The sequence below is a fragment of the Uloborus diversus genome, chromosome 3 (genome assembly GCF_026930045.1).
Source record: "Uloborus diversus isolate 005 chromosome 3, Udiv.v.3.1, whole genome shotgun sequence".
NCBI classification, from domain to species: Eukaryota; Metazoa; Arthropoda; class Arachnida; order Araneae; family Uloboridae; genus Uloborus; species Uloborus diversus.
This window is the reverse complement of record NC_072733.1, coordinates 77,224,509-77,248,544: the sequence shown is the minus strand read 5'-3', so window position 1 is coordinate 77,248,544 and position 24,036 is coordinate 77,224,509. Positions and strand designations below refer to the sequence as shown.

At 36.0% G+C, this 24,036-nt stretch overlaps 1 protein-coding gene across 3 annotated transcripts in view; it reads left to right on the top strand.

Annotated features, from left to right (window-relative positions):
- The window catches only part of LOC129218138 (poly(rC)-binding protein 3-like), a 222,178-nt gene that overhangs the window by 87,498 nt on the left and 110,644 nt on the right, over positions 1–24,036 (top strand). For all 3 annotated transcript variants that reach the window (XM_054852352.1, XM_054852350.1, XM_054852351.1), the window contains exon 4: positions 303–335. In XM_054852352.1, coding sequence (XP_054708327.1) covers positions 303–335 — 33 coding nt within the window. The remainder of the gene's footprint in view (positions 1–302; positions 336–24,036) is intronic.

The following is a 24,036-nucleotide window of genomic DNA, read 5'->3' as shown; positions in this document are numbered from 1 at the left end:
TTTTAAAACACTACTACCCACTTCACCCCACCCCATGGGGTGGAATGGGTTAAAAAACAGACTTTGAAATAATAGCTTTTTCACTAAATAATAAAATTATTTCAGTAATAATAACTATGGATGTGTGAAATGTATTGTTGAAATGTAAAAACTCAGTTAAGGTTTTGTAATTGTTGGGTATCAAATTTGAATAGTTTGATAATCATTTCAAAAATACCTGTTTTTATACCCATTCCACCTCACCTGACCTTATGCAAGATAACTATAAATATTGAGGATTATAACTGTTTATTTCTTTTCAGAAAGGAGATAATATTAAAAAGTTCAGAGAAGAGGTAAGTGCATTATTTTAGTAAATTCAATTTTACAAATATTTTGGTAAAAAACCTTTGAAATCTGCATTTACCGAGGTTTTTTTTTTATTTTTAATTTAACAGGAAAGATATGAGGAATTTATTTGTTTTTGCGCCGCCTCTCGTTTCATTATAATAGCCACTCTGTTAGGCATGGAATCCACGAGGTTCTTCAACATTTCTTTCGTTATTACATGGTGCCAAACTTCACTTACAGTTTCTTAAAATTCGTTTCCTCACTTGAATTTAAAAAAAAAATCATTTTAAGTTTAAAAATGCTACTTTTGGTGGCTTATCTTGAAAAATGTTAGGTTTCTCAAACTTACAATACTTGTGAGTGTGGGTCAAAAAAATCAAAAATCTGCATTGCGTTTAGTCTTAGTGCGGAAAGCTCTGAATTAATATTTTCTGCTCTGCCAAGATACTTGAATTTTAGAAATGTTTTTAAAAACTCAAAGAAAATATTTACAAATTATTTTAAATTCCGCAGAACGTTTTAGAACCGGAATTTCGTAACTTCCCAACACAAATTATTACTCTAAGTTTCATGCCTTTTGGTTAATCCCCTCTAATCTGTTAAGAGGCTTAAATTTTAGAGGGAAAATCCAAAAGTGTGTGTGTGCTTTTTTTTCTGTGACTGTGTCGTCAAGGGTGGAATTTTTGCAATTTGCAAGGAAAATTTATAAGGTCTATAATTATTTTGTAATTGCATGTAAGAATAAAGTTGATAAGAAATCAAAGTGTTAATACCGTTTTAAAACCCCTCTGAGAAACATGTAAAAAAATAGAACTGCACTTAGCATATAGATTTCTATTCATTGAGGAAAAAATTACGAAGCTGTTTATAAAGCTTGTTAACCACGCATTATTAAAACTAGAAAATATACATGTTTTAGAATTTAGAGTTGTGTTATAGGGTTTTAGGGGTTATTTAGACATTATCTATTTTTGCAACTTATAATCGCTTTTGTGCAGAAATGCAGGCATATTTTTCTGCGGGATTTTAAAACTGAAAATAAACTCGTCACTTTTCTCCTGGCCACACACTTGACTTGATGCAATTCACTTGATGATGCGTTCCACGGCTTGTATGTGGCAAGTAAATTAAATAAACCTCCTTTTTTCATATGTTACTATAAAGACTAACATATTTCGGAGATTGTCTGAAGAGAAGTTGCGGAGGGTTGATGAGACGTTATTTTGTAATGGTTGTAATCATTGAAATCGACATAATCTGCAGCCTTAAAGTAAAGTTTTGGGATAGGCGGCTAGGATGGAGGGGGGCAACTGTCCCCTCACTTTCTAAAGGGAGGGGGATTTCAAATCTTCACAACTGCTGTCGCTTTTTAGAATTTCTATTTAAAAAAAAGTCTTTACTTTGTAATAGATAGGTAATTGGATCATAGAATCCTGTAAGGCCTATAGTACAGAATGTTTGAAGAGAGTGTATATTAGCATTAGGAATGTATTATTTGCTCTGCCGTGGGCAGGTACAGGGCAGTAACTGCAAAATTTTCGCTTTTCATTTTTTTGCACTTTTGTCACCTATTGAACGTTAGTTTTATTGTCCAACCTTGCTTGTTTGTTTGGTTTCCGCCGAAAAAAAGCGCGGAAAAAGCGTCTAATTCCAACATTTACCTATTGTTTGTATTGAATCTGACACACATTTCTTCAAATATCTCGAAAACTCTTTTGTGCAGAGACTGCCCTTTACCCACCCACGGCAGTGCTGTTAAAGTACGCAATTAGGCATTAAATGTTTACTTTTGTACGAAAAGTTAAAACTGTTAACCAATTAACAATGTAAATATTGTACGAATAACTATAAGAGTTACATACATATGTTGTAGTAAGTTACAACATATTACATACATACGTTCTCTTGGCTCCATTAAGAGATTTTTCGCCTCCAGCTCATGTGGTTCCTATTCCGGGCTGATGAGTGCTAAAAAGCACGAAACTGCAGTCCTTGGATGGAATAACTGAGCTGGCGGTGTATTTTAAGTACATACATATGTTTCGAGGTTAAAGGAACATCTTTTTTAATGAAAAAAAGTCAAGTTATAAATGAAAAGATATCAGATTTTAGAATGCATTTTTGTGCATCAGTTTTTTTTTTTTTTTTGCATAAAAAAGATAGCTTTGAGTAATACCTAAATACTAAGCAATAATACTAAGACCGAAATGCCTGCAATTTTCACTATTATTTATCCAACTTTACCTTTGTTTTGTGATTTTGCTTAATCAGGCTTCCATAAGGAGTTGCTAAAATGGAACCATTTAACCAGTCCTTAATTATTCAACTAGTTTTTGAGTATTTTTGAAGCGGACTGACCAGAAAAAACACTTTTGACTGCTTGATTAGTATAATCCTATGTTTATAAGATCGCGTTCCTACTGTTCTGACCAGTGCCGGATCTTAGAGCTTTACGCGCCGGAGCAAATCTTGACGCTGTCGCTCTTTCCCATCTTTTTTTCAAGTTCTGTTATAGAGTTTCAAAAAAAAAAAAAGACAGAAAGAGGGTGAATTTGCCACCTCCCAGAAGTTACCGCCTGGGGCAAGGGTCCCGAACCCTTCAGCACAGATTCTAACTAAAATGCGTTTCGTTTATTTCTGCTTTTAATTCTTGAGGAATTATAGAAATTCAATATTCTTCAATGCAAATAGGAATAACAATTCGCTCACTCCTTTCCACAACGTAATCTCAAAAAACGTGATTCTTCAGGAAAACGATTTCAAAAATTAAAAGTAAGATATCATGTAGTAAACTACACTGGTGTGCAAAAATTAAGGACGAAGTCGAAAAATTAGCATATCAGCTGAACGAAGAGGCAGAGCGAACAGAAAGACCAATCAGGAGATTAAGTAAGGTAATGTACGGTAGCACATGCGCAGATATGCAGGCAGACGTAATGGGGGAGTGTCTGAGTAGTATAAAGCATGTTGTCGGTGTAAGATCAGTATTTCTGGCAAAGAGATTGCACGCCGTATAGCAGTTAAAATCACACGAGTTGCTGCCTCAGCGAGAAATGGCGGATAATCAATCTGTTAGACGACATCTGGATGCTTTTATACCCGAGGTCGAATCATTGGGAAGTTGGAGGAAGGCTGCAGTGTGACAAGTGGTGGCTGCAGAGTTCGGAATTGCTCACAGCATCGTTTCACGACTTTGGAGACAATTTCAAACTACAGGAACAGCTATCCGGGGGTTCAGTAGCGGTCGTCCACGAGGAACCACACCCGCAGATGACCGGTATATTGTCTTACAGGCCAGAAGAAACAGGCGGCAGACAGCGGAAGAAATCGCTAGACACACGACACAGGCGACTGGACGACCGATATCGCGTTTTACCGTGGCCAGAAGACTGCACGGTGGTGGGCTGTTTGCACGACGCCCTATACGGTGTGTACCTCTAACGCCTGCCCATCAAAGAAGGCGTTCTCTGTGGTGCCGGGAACACCGGAATTGGAGAGACAATGAATGAGGACGAGTACTCTTTACAGATGAGAGCAGATTCAGTCTGAGTAGCGATTCTCATCGCATACTCATCTGGAGAGAGCGGGGAAGCCGCAATCATCCCTCGAACATCATTGAAAGGGACAGGTATGGAGGTCGCGGTGTTCTCGTTTGGGGAGGCATCATGCTTGGTAGTCGTACAGACCTTCACATCTTCGACGCAGGTTCAGTCAACGGGACCCGTTATTGTAACGAGATTCTTCTTCCATATGTGCGTCTTTTTAGAGGCGCTATGGGTCCGCAGTTCCTTTTCATGGACGACAATGCACCATGTCATCGCACAGTAGCTGCCGAACAGCTCTTAGAGAGTGAGGATATTGAACGTATGGATTGGCCGGCACGATCTCCGGATCTCAATCCCATCGAGCATGTATGGGATTTTCTAGGCAGACGCTTGGCAGCTCGTACCTTACCACCAGTAACGATTCGGGAGCTTCGATTGGCGCTGCAAGACGAATGGGCAGCAATGCCTCAACAACTCATTGACACCCTCATTCTCAGCATGGGCAGACGCTGCGAAACCTGCCTAGCAGTCGGGGAGGATCATATACCCTACTAAATACCGGATGTTTCTTGCTGGACACCCATCACAGGCGTGTTTCGGCCTTCAGTCGCATTGCGCTCCATGCTACTTTTTCAATAAAGCTTCTTTTTATCCCTCTGATTTCTCTTTTAGTAAGTGTTGCTTATATACATTACAAATGTCCTTACGTATTGGGGATCTTACGGTATTAAATGTGTTGCTTTGGAAAGCTTTTGTACAAAGTTATATTGAAAAAACCGTCTCGTCCTTAATTTTTGCACACCAGTGTATATTTCAAGAAACTGATTGAACTTTTTCTTACACACAAAGTCTTTTTCAAGAAAATCTGGTGTTCCTTCTCTGTTTCATGAAGAAGAAGTGTAAAAAGTGTACGTTTTAATAAGTACGTTTTATTTATGACGTTCTTGCTTTAAATTTCAATGATACTATTTGAAATATCTCAAAATATATCATTATTATTATTAATTGTTCTCCTTACAATACCGACAGTATCAACATGAATGCAAACAGCACGTTCTTGATCAAAAGATAAAAATGAAAAATGCTCATTTTCTGTATGCAATACTGTTTCCGGTATTAATAATACCACCTTTTACTAAACAACACGTATGCTTCATGCCTGATGGATCAAGTACAACCCAAGATGTGAATAGAACATTCCGAAAATACTTGAAAATGCAAATGCGATTCGTTTGCTTTCTAATGGTGAAATATTGATTTATAGTAATGAAGGTCTTGCAGAGATATGCTACTCATTCATGGCAGTTCAAAAAAGACGTAATTCAAAATCGCTAAGTTTTGAGACACGTCGGCTTTGAAAGGAGGAGCGAATTATATTATGGATCATCCAACATTTGGATAAGCAATCGCCGCGCCGGGGCTGCAGCAGAATAATAAATGAATAAAAAGTACAAATTAAGAATTGTTGTTTTCAAACCCAAAGAGCAATTTAAACTAAGTATTCGCTATCTGCATACTTTAAGATCAAAAGTAAAATGTTCTAAGTACCTTAAAGTGAGTAGTGGGAAAAGGAGAGTTCTGGGCCAGGAGGCGGTGTTGCGGTGTTAACACCGCCTCCCACTCTTCCTCTTCCTCCTAACACTTCCTCCCCACCCCCTGCCGACCCCCCTCCACCTCCTCCCGACCTTGGGGATGACCTTGGGGTTGCGCGTGAAACTTGAAGAAGATGACGGGGTTTTCCCGTGATTTCGCTCTTCCTCGTTTTCGCTCTTCCTCGCTTCCGCTCGCGTTTTTACCGTGAAAGGTTACAGGGATATTTTTAGACTTTGTCGTTTTTACCGTGAAAAGTTTTTGTACTTAGAATATTTTTTGCGCTTTAACGGTTTTTTAGTGATTGTAAATTATCATTTTTCAGGAAAAATATTTTTAAAGGAAATTCTGTTGAGACTTTGAAGATTTTTCCCGCGTTTTTGGACTTTGTTATTTTTTTTCTTTGTAACCTTATATGATGGTTTTCGAGTGGCAACCTGTTTAGGGTATGGCAAAACGTCACAATTGTTGTCATAAGAATGTGTGATACTTTTTGTCATGCCATCTCCATAAAGTTGTACAGAGCTATTTCCAGTGTTTTTACAAACATATCGGACTATGTCGTTTTTAGATGCACCCGCCATTATAAATGATGATAGCTCATGTATTTCTATTTTATTCTTAAACATGCATCCTAGAGAAGAGGTTGTATGGATTACGGTCCTTTATCTGAGTTTATGTTGTGTAATGGGCATCATTTATATTCTGACAGGGAAATCGGATTTTGCTGTTGATTTTCTACTTAAACCAAATGATACCTCTAATTCACTCATTACGTTCCGAGGATGATTCATTTCAACGTGTCGAATAATCATTTTTCCTGCTGCAATGAAGAAGGCTTACCTGGAACCGGCTCAAGAAGCAAGTTTTGGCGGTGTCAATGCATTATTTCATGCTTTGGAAGGAGAAGAAAGCAAGAAAGCCATTCAGAATTATCTAGCGGGAGTCGATGCGTACACTCTGCACAAACCTGTGAGAAAGAAATTCCCGACGAATCGCGTATTCGTTCATCATAAAGATTTCCAATGGCAAGCAGACCTCGCCGATTTAGGAAGTTTACAGAAACATAATCGTGGTTATCGGTATATATTAACATGTATCGATATTTTTTCAAAATATGCATGGGCGAAGCCTTTAAAAACGAAGCAGGGCCGAGAGATTGTCGACGCTTTCCAATCTATTTTTACAGAGAGAAAACCCAAGTTACTCCAAACGGATCAAGGTGGTGAATTTAAAAATGCACTATTTCAAAAGTTTCTACGAGACAATCAAGTCAAGTTCTTCACAACTTTTAACGCAACGAAGGCTTCGGTAGTGGAAAGATTCAATCGTACTTTGAAAACTAAAATGTGGAAATATTTCACGAGTCAAAACACTTACAACTATATTGACGTGTTAGATGATTTGATAAAGAGTTATAATACTACTTACCATTCCACCATCAAGAGGGCACCTGTTGAAGTGAATGCGAATAATGAAGGACAAGTGTATTTCGCGATCTACGGAGATAATCAAGATGCGGAAAGGAAACCGTGTGTTTACAACGTTGGTGAAGTCGTTCGTATTTCTAAACAAAAACTCACTTTTGAAAAAGGATACGAGACGAATTGGACGGAGGAATTATTTATCGTCACCGAATGTGTCAAAAGAGCTATTCCCGTGTACCGGGTGAAAGATTTAATGGGTGAACCCATCCAAGGAACTTTTTATCCTCAAGAATTACAAAAAGTCAAACTGAAAGAAGATTATACTGTCGAAAAAATATTACGAAAGAGAAAAAAGGAAAACAAAACTGAATATTTTGTCAAGTTTCGTGGTTATCCGGAAAAATTTAACCAATGGATTCCGGCCTCTCATTTATCCAACCTATAAATACTTGAGACACGATATCATTTGCTCACTCTGCAAGATGGGCTCGTTCTATGTGACTTTGCCCAGCGACAGCTCATTAAACTATTTCCCAGATAATAAAATATCCCATTTTATTACACGTCTACCGACCCCAATTGAACTGACTGGACATTGGGATTGTGCGCTGGTAGAAGTCATTTACCCGCATACTTGGTATAATGTGAATCGAGAGAATAATTTAATTGGATTCGATCTAGGTGATGGAAAAGAATTAGGAAGAAATATTCCACCCGGATGTTACGAAAATGTATCCGACATTTTGAAGGCAATCAACATACCCGATCATGATAATAAGATTTCCTTCAATTACAATCACGTCACGAAACGCGTTCGTGTTAAAGTGAAAAACAATGCACGCGTTGTCTTTCATGAAGGATTATCGCAGATGTTAGGATTTCCCCCAATGGTTATAGGGGGCGTTAGCGACAAAAATGTTGAACAGACCGTGTTCAGCCCGCAGATTGCAGATCCTAATGCACATTTCAGAGTGCTAATGGTTTATACAGATATTATCGAACCTCAAATCATAGGCAATGTGTATGCTCCGCTCCTGCGAACAATTAAAGTCAGCGGTTCCGACGGAGAAATGGTCAGTGTGGAATATGAAAGACCTCACTATTTGCCCGTGAGTCGAAAAATTATTGACACTATCGAAATCGTTATAAGAACCAACACAGGAATGTTAGTGCCATTCGAGCGTGGAAGGTCGTACGTGAAACTTCACTTTCGTCAGAAATTCCTCTCATGATGTATATTCCATATCAATGCTGTCAAAAATCCTTTGAGGATTACTACACCCATCAATCTGGAAATGGTCTTAATTATTATCAAGGTGCACCCTATCAAAGAGGCTATGGTTTCGGAGGACTCTTTAAATCTTTCTTCAGGGCTGCAGTTCCACTTTTCAAGTCGGGTGCCAAAGCGGTCGGTAAACAAATTTTGAACAGCGGTGTTGATGTATTCAACGATGTCTCACGTGGTGAAAATCTCAAAGTGGCTGCTAAACGACGTTTGAAGGAAGCCGGCAAAAACTTGACGGATAAAGCTGCAGTTAAATTAAAGACCATGATCGGCTCCGGCAGAAGGAATAAAAAGCGCAAACTTCCCAAGAAACAAGTCAGTGTTCGTAAAACCAAGAGAGTGAAAACACATCACGATATTTTCTCTTTAAAAAAAATGTCTTCTCTCATTCATCGCGATTCTCCAGTGTGTGTGAAATCAGAACTGGACTTATTCACACTGCCTCCCACTCAAGCTGCTATTGAAAAAGGACAATTTGCCGAATATCATCCCATCGCAAGCATTCGAGACGGATCGCCTCTCGAATTTTCAATATCTGGAAGCGGTGTGGAATATACAGATCTCAACGCATCCTACATTTACGTGAAAGCGAAAATCGTCAAAGCGGATGGATCCCCCATATCACCGAAAACCTCCAAGCCCGATGGATCGGAAGTTGAAGAAGTTGTAGTGCCAACCAACTTATTTCTCCATTCTCTGTTCTCACAAATCGACATCAGTTTGAATGAACGAAATATTTCATCTGCAAGCAACACTTATCCATATCGTGCATACATTGAAACTCTGCTAAATTATGGAGAAGATGCTAAGAAAAGTCAACTTACCTGTGAGCTGTTTTACAAAGATGAACAACCTGAAGAAATCGACCCCAAGGCTGTGAACGCTGGACCCGGATTGAAATCAAGATATGAGCTCAGTAAACACAGTAAAACATTTGATATGATCGGACAATTACATTGCGACTTGTTTAATCAGAACCGTCTTTTACTAAATTTGGTCGATATTAAAATTAAAATGACTCGAAGCAATGCAGCGTTTTGTCTTCTATCGTCAAAAGTGGATGCTGCATACAAAGTGGTATTAGAACATGCGTCATTATTTATACGAAAAGTTCAAGTGAGTCCTGGAGTTTCACTAGGTCATGCAAAAGCTTTGGAAAAAAGTTCTGCCAAGTATCCCATCGACAGAGTTTTATGTAAAACTTATTCCATTTCGAAAGGAAGTTTTTCCTTCATGCAAGATAATGTATTTTTAGGTGTGATGCCGAAAAGAGTCGTGATTGCATGCATCGAAAATGCTGCTATGAATGGACATTATTCAAAAAATCCCTTTCTATTTTCACATCATGATGTGAATTTCATCTCTATATATGTTGACGGTCAACCCGTACCAAGTAAACCAATGGAATTGGATTTTAAAAATAATAATTACATTCGTGCTTATCACAGTTTGTTTGATGGATTTAATAGTGATAAAGGCATCTATTTGTCTCGTGAACAGTTCGCACGAGGTACAACACTTTACAATTTTGATCTCTCAGCAGACTTATGCAACGGTCCTCATTTAAATTTACAACATCAAGGAAATTTGAGAGTTGAAATTAAATTTAGCACAGCCATCGAAGAAACGCTCTCGTTATTGATCTATGCAGAATTTCAAAACGTGATTGAAATTACAAAATCTCGTCACGTGCTGTGTGATTTTGCAAATTAAAAATGGATTCGAATCAAATACAGAATATTCTTCAAAGTGACTCAATTACCAAAAAATATTTTCTGGGTGTGTTTCCAAGTGATCATCTGGCGGGTATTGTCAACGATAGGACACCCTCCTGTTTTATCGCAAACGTGGACACTTCGACGGAATCTGGAAGCCATTGGGTGGCTTTTTATGTTGATGGAAAACAATTGGAATTTTTTGATTCTTATGGAAATCCACCCTCTTTTTTCAAAGGACCTATTGATGATTTTGTATCACGATTTTCAAATGTAAACTTTAATCCCATGACATTGCAAAGTAATGTCACGGCAGTATGTGGTCAATATTGTATTTATTATTTGTATTCAAAATGTCGCGGTCATTCATTGAAAAATATATTGTCTTCTTTTATAGATTCGCATGTTTGTAATGATAAGATTGTATACAATTTTATTGCGAAACGTTTTCATGTATTTCCGAATTTCAATCAATAAATATATTTAAAGGAATATCATCGTTATTTGTCTCTCATTTGCCATGGAGTTTCCAAAGTTGGAGGTTCCTTTTACGATGGTCGCTGCCGGACCAACTTCTTCGGGAAAGTCATTTTTCGTAGCAGATTTAATCAAGCATAAACATGAGATGTTTTCAATTGTCCCCGACAAAATTGTATGGTTCTACGGGATCTATCAAGAATTATATGATACGATCCCCGATGTGACGTTTGTGGAAGGATTTCCTTCAAATTATCGAGAGTATTTGGGGAATTATACGGTTTACATAATTGATGATTTAATGCATTCTTGTGCTAAAAATGACGTCATCACTAAATTGTTCACGCGTGGAAGTCATCATATGAATATATCTGTGATTTTCATCACACAGAATTTTTTTCACAAAGGGAAAGAAATGCGTGAAATTACTTTAAACGCGCATTATATTCTGCTTTTCAAAAATAGAAGAGATTTGAGTCAAGTGACTCATTTAGGAAAACAGATTTTTCCCAGACATTTAAAATTTTTTCAAGAAGTGTATGAGGATGCGACGAAGGAGAAATTTTCATATCTATTAATCGATTTGAAAAATGATACACCCGAGGAAATGAGATTACGAACAAATATTTTACCCAATCAAACACAGTACATATATCAGAGAAAAATAGTATAAAGTGAAAGGATATAAATAATAACATTCATTTGTCATCATGACAATTACCAAGCAACAACTGAACGAGCTGCACCTTCTGCAAATCTGTCCAGCAAAACTTCAAAAAGAGTTATTAAAAAAGATTGATGTGAAATGTATCAAAGCAATTTGTGAGTGCTGTCACAACACACTGAAAGGAAATATTCCTCTATCGAAACATCAAAAGAAGAACTTGTCAAAGCACAAGACAACTTTGCGCAAATTAGCAAATCGCAAATTAGCATTGTCGAAAAAGCGGAAGCTGGTTGTTCAAAAAGGTGGATTTTTGAATTTTTTAATCCCCGCAGCTGTAAGCGTACTATCAACTATACTCGGAAATGGAACACGCTAAGAAATATTCCCTAGTTCCAGAAGAAATATTTCTGAAACATACAGTCACTTCCAATCAGTTGAGTGAATTGGATCGTGAAATGTTAAAGATTTTACAGAGCAAGTTAGCGGATCATGAAAAGTTATTGAAATATACAGAATTGCTACAAAGGAAGTTGAACATGACAGAATTCAACCCAAGATGGACCCAACCTCAAGAAAATAAAGTTATTGAAAAAGAAGAAGAAGAAAGAAAAATAACAAAAACTGAAAATTATGAACCTACGATACTGAAAAGTGTTGCAAAGAATTACCTGCATCAAGCAAGAAATCTGTTGGATCTCCTGAAGAAACATTCCGATCTTTTATCATGGAATGAAAAAGGACAAATTATTTATAAAAAACAAAACATTCCGAATAGTAATATTGCGGATCTGATGAATTTAATTTTCAGCAATCGAAAAAATATTCATGTACCATGGAAAGATGAATTTTTACACACGTTAAATGAAATAAATGTACCCAAACATTTTGTGAAAAATAAGTATTTAACAGATGTGACTCCAACTTTTGTACCTAAAGCTGTCAATATGTCTCTCGATACACCTAGAAAGAAAAGGGCGAAAAGACAGCCCGATTTTGTATGGGATACTATGTATTAATAAAATATTTTAGTTCATTAATTCTGTCTCGTTATTATTTTCGCTGCATGCAAATGAAAACAATAAAAGCAGTTAAATGGAATAATACATTTATTGAACAAATAAAAATAGTATATACAAAAACTACTTACAGATCAGCCGTTCGCTCCTTCAAATAATCCACTGTAAACATTGCAATTTGAGTCTCACTTAAACATATTTTCTCGGAAATGCTATCGCAAAGTTCGACAAAGTTCATAGTAGTGAAAATATTTTCATTTTCACATAATAGAGTGTATTTGTCCTTGGATGTTAACGACATACATTCATGTCTTCTTTGTGAGGGATGATCCATTTTACAGCCGGCACATTCAAAGTTTTTTAATACAGTTCGCCGCATTTCTTCAATGAAGTAATCGTGTACAAGTTCTTTCGCTTCAACTTCATCAATCATTGGAGCTTGAATCTTTTTTTGTTCAGTACAAAGCATTTCGCGAAATATAGTGAACATTACATGGAGGATCTCTCCTAGAATACCGTCATCTTCTTCTTTCAAAATTTTTCTTACATCGTCTCGTAATAAAACGGGAGGTTTTTGTATACACATTTTACCGTCGACTTCTTCTAACTGATGCACTTCGCACTGCTTTTCTCTGGTAATAACAATAGCATCCGTTCCAACGACAAAGTTACTACTCGCGTAGTGGGAATTAAAGTCCCACATTTTTGTTAAAAAATGCAGCCAACTCGGTGGTTGAAAATTCACTTCAGCATCTGAAACAGTATTTTCTAACTGAATTACGATTTTTCCATTTTGTCGTAGGCATACACTAATGTTCAAATCAGTCGGCAAGCTTCTAATGTTAATCTTTTTCTCTTCAAAACGTTGAAGGGAGCTCGAAAGGAACTTTTCCAACCAATCGTTCTGGGGGAATGTAGGGTTTTCTCCTTCACTAAGTGGAGAAACGACGGGGGAGGGATCCACTGAGGCATGAGGCGAAGCAAAGGTCATTGTCGCATCGCTTTCTTGAAGTAGCGCACTTGTCGAAATTTCCGGTTGACTGAAGAGGGAGGCATCATCATCCATTCTCATTCGTTTCGCTGTAGGTGGGTTTGCGTCAGTCACTATGTTGCGAAATGTAATGCTAATCCTCGGTAAAGTCACACTTCTGTCGGGCTTGATTCCGTGTGTAAATAGTTCATTAGTAGGCGGTAACATCACGTACATACTCCCATGGTGACACACTAATTCTTGAGGTAGAAATCCGGTGAGGTTCCAACTGGCCCAAACTGTCAAACACATCAAGATAAACATGTCAATCGAAACCACGTGGCCAACACCTCCTTCTTAACAAAGAGATCTGAAAGTCTGAGTCACTCCATCGCCATCTTTGCCCACTGTCTAAAATAAACTGTTTTGGCGATCCCTAAGTATCGATAAATGCCAATACATGGTAGAAGGATTGATTTACATGGAGGTAGGAATACAGGTGGGAACATGGCGTTATCTACTCCTGTTGTCGCGTCAGAAGTACATTGTGAGTGAGTGGCGGCCATGTTGGGTGCTGAGAAAGGTGGAAAAGACTCGCATTACTGTGGCGAAAATTTCGCGTGTTTTACTTTTTTCGCTCAAATTGATAATGAAAGTATTTATTGCCATCCTAGGAAATAAAAAAAATTCGCAACACAATTATATTTTAAGCTTAAAATTTCCAAATAATTATAAACTAATTGCATAATTAATGTCTTAAGTGAATTAAAATTATTTTAGTGACAAATGAATGATCAACTGATCATTAATACTATTACATTTTTAATAAAACACAATGATTTTCCCATAGAGAAGGTTACAAAATTATCGAAATTATCAAAACTTTGCTGCCTGTGTACAGATTATAAAATTAGAGTACAGCACAATGAAAAAAAGCAGCTAGAAATCAACAAGGATAAATAAAGGAAAAACATAAATGAAAAACTTATTTTGATAAAGTTGCCGGAATGAGGATAAAAATAAAATTCAACTGTAACAAACTTTACATAAGTTTTTAAAAAAGCAATCCCGTATTCTTTCTTTCTTTATTATTTTTTTTTTTTTAGAGATGCACGGAATACTTAGTATTCATATACTGGATATCGGCAGACAAACCGATTATTTGTTTTGGCAGAGTAGGGGAATGTGGGGCAAAGTGAAATGGTTAAGCTGACTGAGCTTTTTCAAAATGAACGAATTGGAAATTTGTTTTGAAAATTACAGTACATGAAAGACCATTGTATTTTATAATAAAGCTTGCATTGTAATGGTATTTTTCATTTTCGGCGACGAATTTTCGCTTTCAAGAACAAAATGGAAAATTTTTGCTTTATTTTTTCATGGGGCAAAGTGAAAAATGAAATACTTTTGAAATGAAATGTTTTCTTATAAAAAATATTTTTGATCAAAGGAATCAGTAAATAAAAGATTGAATGAATAAATGAAAAAGTGCTAAAGAAAATAAACGAATAATTAATTAAATTAATTAATGTATGTGGACAAATAAACGAGTGATGAATAAACAGTAAATGAATGAGAAAATAAGTGTATGAATGAAAAATAAGTGAATAACTAAATTAAGGTATGTTAATAACGAAATTAATAAAAAAAATACGTAAAAGATTCAATGAATGATTCAATAATTAAACGAAATTAACATTTCACTTTCCCCGCATGTACTTGTCTAACTGTACAAAATAATTAAAATACTAATAGGCTTAATATTAACTAAATGAATGTTGCACCGAATATTAGTTCTCAATTAATATTTCAAATTCTAATTACAAGAAATTTATCACTTAATTTTTCCAAAAATTATTTTCGATTTACAATAAAATATTACAATATGAGAATCATTTTTTGAAAATTGCTTGTGTTATCATATTCTATGATTTTCAAAGTTAATTTTTCCTTAGCTGGAATAGGCTACATTTTTTTTTACTACATAGTTAAAATATTACTAGAAAGGTGATGCTAAAAGCAGAGTAATAATTTCACCATTTCACTTTGCCCCGCTTATTCACTTTTTGCCCCACATTCCCCTACTTCAACATTCGACAACCGCATAGTGAACAAATTTAAAACTTCGAAAATTCCCAAAGAAACATTTTTTATGCAATGAATTAAAGTACCAGTATAATACCAGGTCACAATATTAATTAAAAATCTTACTTATTATTTTTTTCTCATTTAAATTAATTTAAATATTTTAAAAAAATGCATAGACCATAAATTTAAACCTTGTAAATGTAAAACCTTAATTTATTGCGAGTTTACATTAACTGCTAATTTTTTTACTTAAAATCACGGATGTAGTAACATACCTCCATGAATAAAACGTCCAACTAAAGGTTTTTTTTTTTTTTTTTTTTTTTTTTTTTTTAAAGAAAAGCAATTGCATTTCAAATTTTGTAGCACTTTAATTTCTAATTTATACATCTATTGAAATATTAAATATTGATTATAAAAACAACCTACTAAAAAATTAGTCTTTGTAATCAAAGTTTAATTTGCACTTATAACAAAAAATGAAAGCATCTGACAATGTTTCAAATTTCATTCCACAATTTTATTGATAGAATTGTTTATAAGTTACCAATGAGTAGCAGCAAATCACATCAATAAATTCTAATTTGTAATGATATTTTACGCAACTGGGGTTTGTATTTGTTAGTAAGATAAATGCAGGATTATTTATGACACAATATGTTACCTTCACATTTTGTGTACGACTTGCTCCAGACGTACATGTACCATGTGCCCTGCCTCTCCCCACAATATAGTGCCCTATTTTTGTTAAAATTTTATAGATGAAGTATAATTTAAGGTTTGTGGGGGAAATTTTTTAGAAAAAAAGTATTTATTGTTTTCATGAACTCTGAAATGAACTTAGGGCCTCACCCACCAGATGGATGTCACCCGGGGCTGACCACACCCTCTCAAGAAAGGTTTTTTGACTTAGCAAAAAGGCTTTTTTCTCTCTCAAGTTACAGCTTTCAAAAATTTAAAACAAACAATTTGATCAACATCTATATGTTATGCGCTGATAGTGAGAGCAAATTAATCCTTTTCAATTATTTCAAAACATGGGATTTCAAAGTAATCTTACTTCTAAAATCCTAACTATTGGAAAATTTGGTATTCAAGTTTAATTTCTAACGCTGTATGCATCTTGGGTACAACGCTAAATTTTCATAAAAAGGAATTAGTATTTCAATCTATGTTTTGAGGTTTAACCCCTTCCCATTAGGGGGAGGGGATTGAAAAAATAAATAAATAAATGGATAAAAAAAATCTAGGAGTCGGTGTCGGCCATTTTCCGTCCAACTCCGCAGCCCTGGTTCAATGAACCTTTTGAAAGCGATTTGTCAAAAATCGCTTTTGCAAAATGCGATTAATAAAAGATTTTTTTTTAATACTAAGCACTTTTCATAGTGCACTCAAAAGGACAAAATAACTATTCTGGGTCAGAAAGGACAATTTAAGTATCCGTGTAGTTTTCATTCCAAGAAAAAGGCTTCACAAACGAAGGAAAGTACGGCTCAAGTCACGTAGAGAATGTTTTATCATTATCTAGCTTTTAATGATAAATTTGAGTGTTGAAACATGCATATTTTTCTTAATGGGAAAGTTTGGTTTGAAATGACTGGAGCGCACTTTTTTTCGTTAGTGAAGTCTTTTTCTTGGAATAATTGAAAACTACAGGAATACTTTGTCCTTTCTGATATAATTGTCCTTTCTGGTCCAAAACAGTCTTGTTGTCCTTTTGAGTGCATTGTGTGAAGTGCTTAGTATTCTTTGAAAAATTCTGTTATTTTGAAGATTTTCGTTTTTAAACAAAGTCTTTATTTAGCTTTAAGTTGTACCGAACAATTAAACAAATCATTGATGAAATTTCGAAGTCTCCAAGTAGTCTAGTTGCTGAGAAGCAAAAGAATGGTTCACAACATACAAGTTTTGTGATAAAGATCCTAATATGTCATTTTACTTAGCCCCGTTATCGATTATTTGCATAGATGAGGATAAAAACCCCAAAAAAGCAATGACAATGAATAAATTTCATTCCTGCTCCAGAGAAGCTTTGATTAAAAATTGTCATTATGATTACTTTTAACAATACTGTTGCAAGGCAACAAAATTTGTAAGGATGGGTTTTATATTCAAACATTTAATGGGTATTACATGAAATTTGCTGTTTTTCATCCTAACCGAAAAAATAATTTTATTTTAGAATTTTAATTTTTCAGCGTTTAGTTGTACCTTAAAATTAAGCAATTAATCATTAAGTGAAATCCCAAAATCTCCAAGTCGCTTAGTTGCTGAGATATAAGCGAAAGCAGGCCTCAGATTTTTCTGTGACAACCAGGCCAAGTATAAAAGTGCTTAATAAAAATTGGGTTATTTATTCAATTTTTAATTTAAATACGCTGGAATTGGTTACTTGAAATTCGATGATGTTGCAAGAAAAATAAAAGTTTTAACATACTGTTTTGCGTATTTCATGAAAATAATTGAACTCAGCTAGCATGACCAGTTTTAGTTTTTAGTATGGTCCTCGCGCATAATTCAGGGGCGTGCATGGGGGGGGGGGGCATTTTTTCCAATTTTTCCCGAAAAAACCCGGTAAAAAACCGGTTTTTTAAACCACTTCAAAATTTCCGGAAATTTTACATCTCTAGACGGGTTTCAAAATTTCTGTGTATGCCTCAGCCATTACTAAACTAGAGTGACCATAACTGCTCAAACCAGTGCATTTCAATTTATGTCAGAAAAATGTATGAACCGTTGTTGAAAATTAATGAAAATTTCACAGCTATAAGACTGCAATTTCTAAGCTCTAACTTGAACCCATGCATTCCACCAATTTTTGCCCTTGCGCTAAAATATAAATAAAATTATTGAGGCACACACAATGTAAGTGCGGCTTACTAAACGCTTGTGTTTATGAATTAATACGAGTTGTAAACTTCTGTCTGCACATTCTACAAAAAGTACAATACAATTTTTTTTAAGATAATTTTTTTCTTTTTACTGAAATTTTCAAAAAAGTCAAACACAAATGAGGGATTTTTGCAGGTGTGTCCATCTCTAAATGCACAAGTATTCTCTGCTACATTCAAAAGTGAATATTTGGATCCGATTGTCTAACAATACTGAATTTTATTGATAACTTAGAAGCATATGAGACCTAGAAACGTGGTTTTCGAGATGATAAAATATTTTAAAGTTAGTAGGCAAAGTCGTCAAATACGACCCCTCCAACCCCCTCCCCCGGCTGAATTTTGTTTGAATGCGCATCTGAGTATGTGCATAATTATCAATTATTACAACTGTTCAATAAAATTTAGAAAAAATAGCTTCCAAGTTCCTGATCAATCATTCAATGAACGCTAAAAGTAGCTATTTTAGAAAAGCACTTATTTGCTCTTTTGTGATAAAATATTATTTATTGGTTTTGACAAAGTAGATTGTTATTTAAATTAGCATTTGATTTTTTAGTTTAAACAAATAATTAATCAAGTCATTATAATTAATTTTTCAGTCGAAAATAAACTATAAATGCTTATTATTTTCCTTAAAATTAATTAAAAATTTTATTACTAAGGTGTTTTTTTTTTCAATTAATTGGAGACGGCGGTTTTCCCTGGAACTGGATGCCTGAGCCGAATGTTATTTCCAGTCTACTACCTTGACGGTTGCTCTCAATGAACTTGCCCCTATTTTGCATGGGCACGTGCAACCAGTTTCACCACGTGGAAATTCTCAGAAGGACCCCCCCCCCTCCCGGAATCCCGAATGGTGGCTCAGTTGCTCTCTTCTCTACCACATTGAACTTTTCAATGGCAACCCCTGCCCTGAACCTCGAATGGTGCTAAAAATTGCGCCAAGCTAGGGCGCCAGGTTGTTAAGCTTAGAAATTTACTCTTGAAAACAGCCTTGAATGTCCGAGCACCTAAGCCCCTCCCTTCAGACCTTACGTAGAGTTGGAAGACACCGGATTGGTCAATCGTGTTTCTGGTCAGTGGGGCGGAAGCCTCCCGTGGAGAAATTTTTGAACCAAATGGGAAAACACCAGAAATCCACGTCTTTCAAAGGATAGCGTTCTGGATGCACCCAGACTCACACAAGCAACACCGTTGGAGGGACCGTCTTATGCGAGCCCAATGCCGCGGTCCCATCGGGAAAATAGTTCAATAACGCGTAGTTGTACGATTGTCCAGTCGCAGCTTCCACATCTTCTTTTATTCGTAACATCACCGGAGTCCATTCGTGTGCAGGATTTAAGGTGCCAGAGTATTGGTAATCCAATCCATAATTTCCAAACGCATAGCTTTTGCGTTTTGGGGTATAGTGTCTCCCATGGACGATCACATTGATAGTCTGGAACGGCAATTTCAATAGTTCATCGAATATGTTGTTGGCGACTTCACGAGTGTAGAATTGTTCTTTAACTAGAACATTCAAACCATTCGCACTTAGTAAGTAATCCATTCTTGAAGAGAGGGAGAGAGCACCGAGCAACTGAACACCACACATAAAAATCTGAGCGAGAATGAAAATTTTATCAAGATAACAACCTCACTTCCAGTCGTGGCGCTGTAATCGCTCTGATTGATAATCACAAGATAGTTAATCATAGACCTCACGTGCCCAGAGGAAGGGACATAGCAATGACATCTTATCAATGCTTAATCAGCTGATTCACCATCCTGTGTTTTCAGACTGTGTCCGTCCGGTGCTTAATCATCACTGACCGAAGGATAATCATTATCAACGCGTGTGATGATTAATCTATATTCGATCATGTGATCTTCAACCTTTCGTATGAGTCGACCTGATTAGAATTGCCTCATTTGCACGTTGTAAGTTGCCATGCAAAGAGGTTTAAATCGCTTAGGATTGAACATTGACGATTTTGATGTTCGCATTGAGTGAGGCTAATATCATGACAAGTCCAATTTCAAAACGTTTTGCGATTCGAGATGTGGATGATTTCCCTCTCTTCAATCATCCTGAACCGGTAATTGCATCGGACAGCTCTCCTCTACGAAAAAAAGTTCCGAGTCGATACACCGCATCTCAATCTGTTTTTGAAAGTTGTGAATTAAACATTGTGAATGCTGTGGACGAGAAGTGTACTCCTACCGAACAAATTGAACTTCCAACGTTGGAGAAACCCCCCGCACCATCAACAAGCTTGATCGAAGAAAGCGAACCCCATCAGATTCTCAATATGAACGAAAGACCTCCCATGGGGTTGACTCCCATTCTTCCTTCCGATGACTGGGTTGATGCAAATCTAAAAGGTACCCTTCCACGATTTGCTGAGAGAAAGATAAAAGCTTATGATTTACAATTGGGAACCTTTCTATATGTTGTGGTTAAACCAAATGGAAGTATAGTAATGATGATTGAAGATTGCAGTAATGGAAAAAAAATTAATTTCTCACCTCACGCTTTCGTCGACTTCATGGGAAAAATGTGCAGTTTTAATCTTGTGTATAAAGACTGCAGTTTTGTTGCATACAATGAAATAATTGTATTTAATGTAGCAGGACAATGTACAATGTATCATGTTGATATCTCTGAATCGAATGTTATATTCAACAATGAAAAATTCGTACTTCATAGTGAATCTGCGAAGTGCTTAGTGAATAGTTTTTGCATGATTATGGAAAAATTACTCGAAATAATGTTTTCAACGATTTTACAAGATATGATCCGTGTTTATCGTGATGAATTTAAACCGAAAAAAGTGATTAACGAACATAGTAAAATTCATAAGCGTATGTTGAGCAGTATGCATGATTGTCTGAACGAAAACTATCGCTGTGCGAGATGTAAAATATTGTATCAATCGCAATCGAAACATGAGTGTATGTCGCAAAACTTTCATTCGAAATATCTATGCAGCGAAAATTATATTTTTCTAACTGTTAATTTAAATGAACTTGCAAGTAAAATTTCACAATCGGTTTGGATATATGATAGTATGATACAAGAAATTGATTTTAAATATTTTAAAAGTCTAAACACCTATCTGTAAGTACTTTCATTATTATTAGTAATGTGTATGTTAAAATTAATGTATTTGGTTCAATTTCTCTGTTTTTATTTGTATGTATTTTCAACTATGACAATTTATTTTATACATTTTTTTTTTTTTTTAAATAATAGTTTGAGAAAAAATATTATATGAATAAAACTATTTAAAGACTTAGAAGAAACGCTAGAATGAAATCATTTGAGAAATGTTTTCCTTCCATTGTGTGTATGTGTGAAAGAGAGAGAGAGAAGTTCTTATCTTCCTCCCCTTTGACCATTTGTGGTTTTCGCGTGTTCACTGATGCGTGAATTCGTTGACGCATAGCATACGGAGAAAGACTAACGTTTCAAAAGGAGGGGAACATTCAATGTTTATTTTCGGAAGGGGAATCGTAAAAAGTTGCATTTCATTTCAGCACATTTTAAAGGGACTTGTGATTTTTAGCACTTCTAGAGCCCTTCTTTGATTTTTTTTTTTTTTTTTTTTTTTTTGAGAAAATTTTATTTCAGGAAATTTTATTTAAGAAAAATTTTATTTCAGGAAATGATTTGACATATTCCAAATTAGCTGCATTGGTATGCATTGTCTGATGAAAAAAAAAAAAAGTTGATGGGGTGTATTTGATACACCGGGCTGGTTGGTGGGACCATCAACTTAAAACAAAAGTTTACTTTCAATCTTAAAGATCCTATTTCACTCTGTAAAAATAAAAATAATTAAATTCGCGAAACTTTGGTTGTCTTGACAACCATTCGTCGAAATTATTCCAAGTCCGGAAAAAAAAAAAGAATCACCGAAAGAATGATAAATATAACAGAGTTGGGATTTATTTTTACAAGTATAATAAATGCATGAAAATAATAAAATGACAGTGTAAACGATTAATAACGCGATTAAAACATAAGTCATGAAAATGTATAAATCATATTGAATATTAAAGCTGATTTGGTACTATGAAAAAAAAAAAGTTTTGTGAAAAATATTTAAAGTTTGAAAACGCTCGAAAATAATCAAAAGAACGAAAGACGTCGAATTAGTCTAAGACCTGAATGTAAAAAATATTCGAACTCTAAAATGAATAATCAAATTCATGAAAAATAATCCAAGTTCATAAAGCATTGAAATAATCGAATTCGCGAAAAATATTCAAAAAATAATTAAATTCGCGAAACTTTGGTTGTCTTGACAACCATTCGTCGAAATTATTCAAAGTCCAGAAAAAAATACTCAAAGTCACGATAGATGGCACCATGTGCATTTACCTCATGTGAAAATTATATTGAGATGTCAATTAGCGTACTCATATGTAGGCCTTCGTAGCCGAGTGGTTAGCGCGTGTGCTTAATATCCCTCGACTACGAAGACCTTTTGGTGTTCGATTCTCGGCCGCGACACTCTGTAAAAATAAAAATAATTAAATTCGCAGAAATAAAAAAAAATAAAAATAAACCTCTCAATAGATGGCGCCATGAACGTTAAACACCGCATAAGTTAAAGCATAGCAACAAGTGTTGCCAACCGAAAACTAAAAACTCTGGTTGTCATGACAACAAGTGTTGCCAACCGAAAACCGAAACTAAAAAAAGCGCGCCAAAAAATACCTTCATAACCTTTCACGGTAAAAACGCGAGCGAAAACGAGGAAGGGCGAAATCACGGGAAAAAACCCTCGTCACCTTCTTCAAGTTCGAGGCGCAACCCCAAGGTCAACCCCAAGGTCGGGAGGAGGTGGAGGGGGGGTCGGCAGGGGGTGGAGGGGCAGCCCAAGGTCATCCCCAAGGTCGGAGGGGGAGTGGGAGGGGGCTATGAGCCCTAGAGCCCCCTCCTGCGGCAGAACTCTCCTTTTCCCACTACTAAAGTGCATTTAAATATTTTGATAAAATTTTAGTTTTTGAGAAAAAGTGAATAAATTCTACAGACGATTTAAAGCATTCCAAATCTTTTAAACCACATAAGTATAGGTAAGAAGTTCGTAATAGTTTATAAGCTTGACATTTACTATTTAATTCGAGCAAAAATAAAAATTGATCTTCATTCTTTATTTTGTGAAATTAGCCTTTCAATTTAAGTATTTACCTGTTGCGTTGCCCGGCTTTGCACGGTGTACCTCGAAAATCACTGGAGCGTCCCGCCCCGCCAAGGAAACCAAACGTCAGCAGCCAACAGAAGCAAATACCGCCAAAGACGAAAGAAAATAAAAACGACCAAGAACAAGATTACACAACAGAACAAGTTGGAGTTTTTTTGGTTTTTCACCCATCTGTATCTTAGCCCCATGAAGACCCCCGGAGTTGATTTTTAGTACACTCAATCTCTAGTAGCCCCTGACGCCGTAAACCAAAATACAATCCCGTGGACCATCAGGGGGAGGAGGTATTAAAGTTATAAAATCGCTGTTGAAAAAAGTTTTCGCTTTCTTTGACAGGGCTACAGCCCAGACGAAAAAAGGAATCAAGCTGAAATTTTGCACACACATTCCTTCTGCCCTACTGATGTGCCTTTGTGCCATTTGACCCCCCACCCCTTCCCCCCTCGTTTTTACCCCCCAAATTGTACCTTCCCGGGGTTCTATCACAGCCCCCCGGGGGGCTACAGTAATGATTTTTTGTATACATATTCTTTGGGGGCCATTGAGTACATACACATAAATTTAACCCCCAGGGACATCATGGGCCGGAGTAATTGAAGTTTGAAAATCACTAATTTTCCCTAAATTCTTATGTACTTACTCTCAGCTCATAGGGTTTGTTTATCTCGGACTGCAATTGCAAGGTTAGAACAGATCTAACAGTTATTCCAAAGTTGTCTTAGGAAATGAAATTCAATCAAGACTAAAACATATCCAACAGTTGCAACTAGACGTTAAATCGCGGATATCACAAATTTGCCACAGCAACTGCGCATACGCGCAGACTTAGAATCTGAAAGC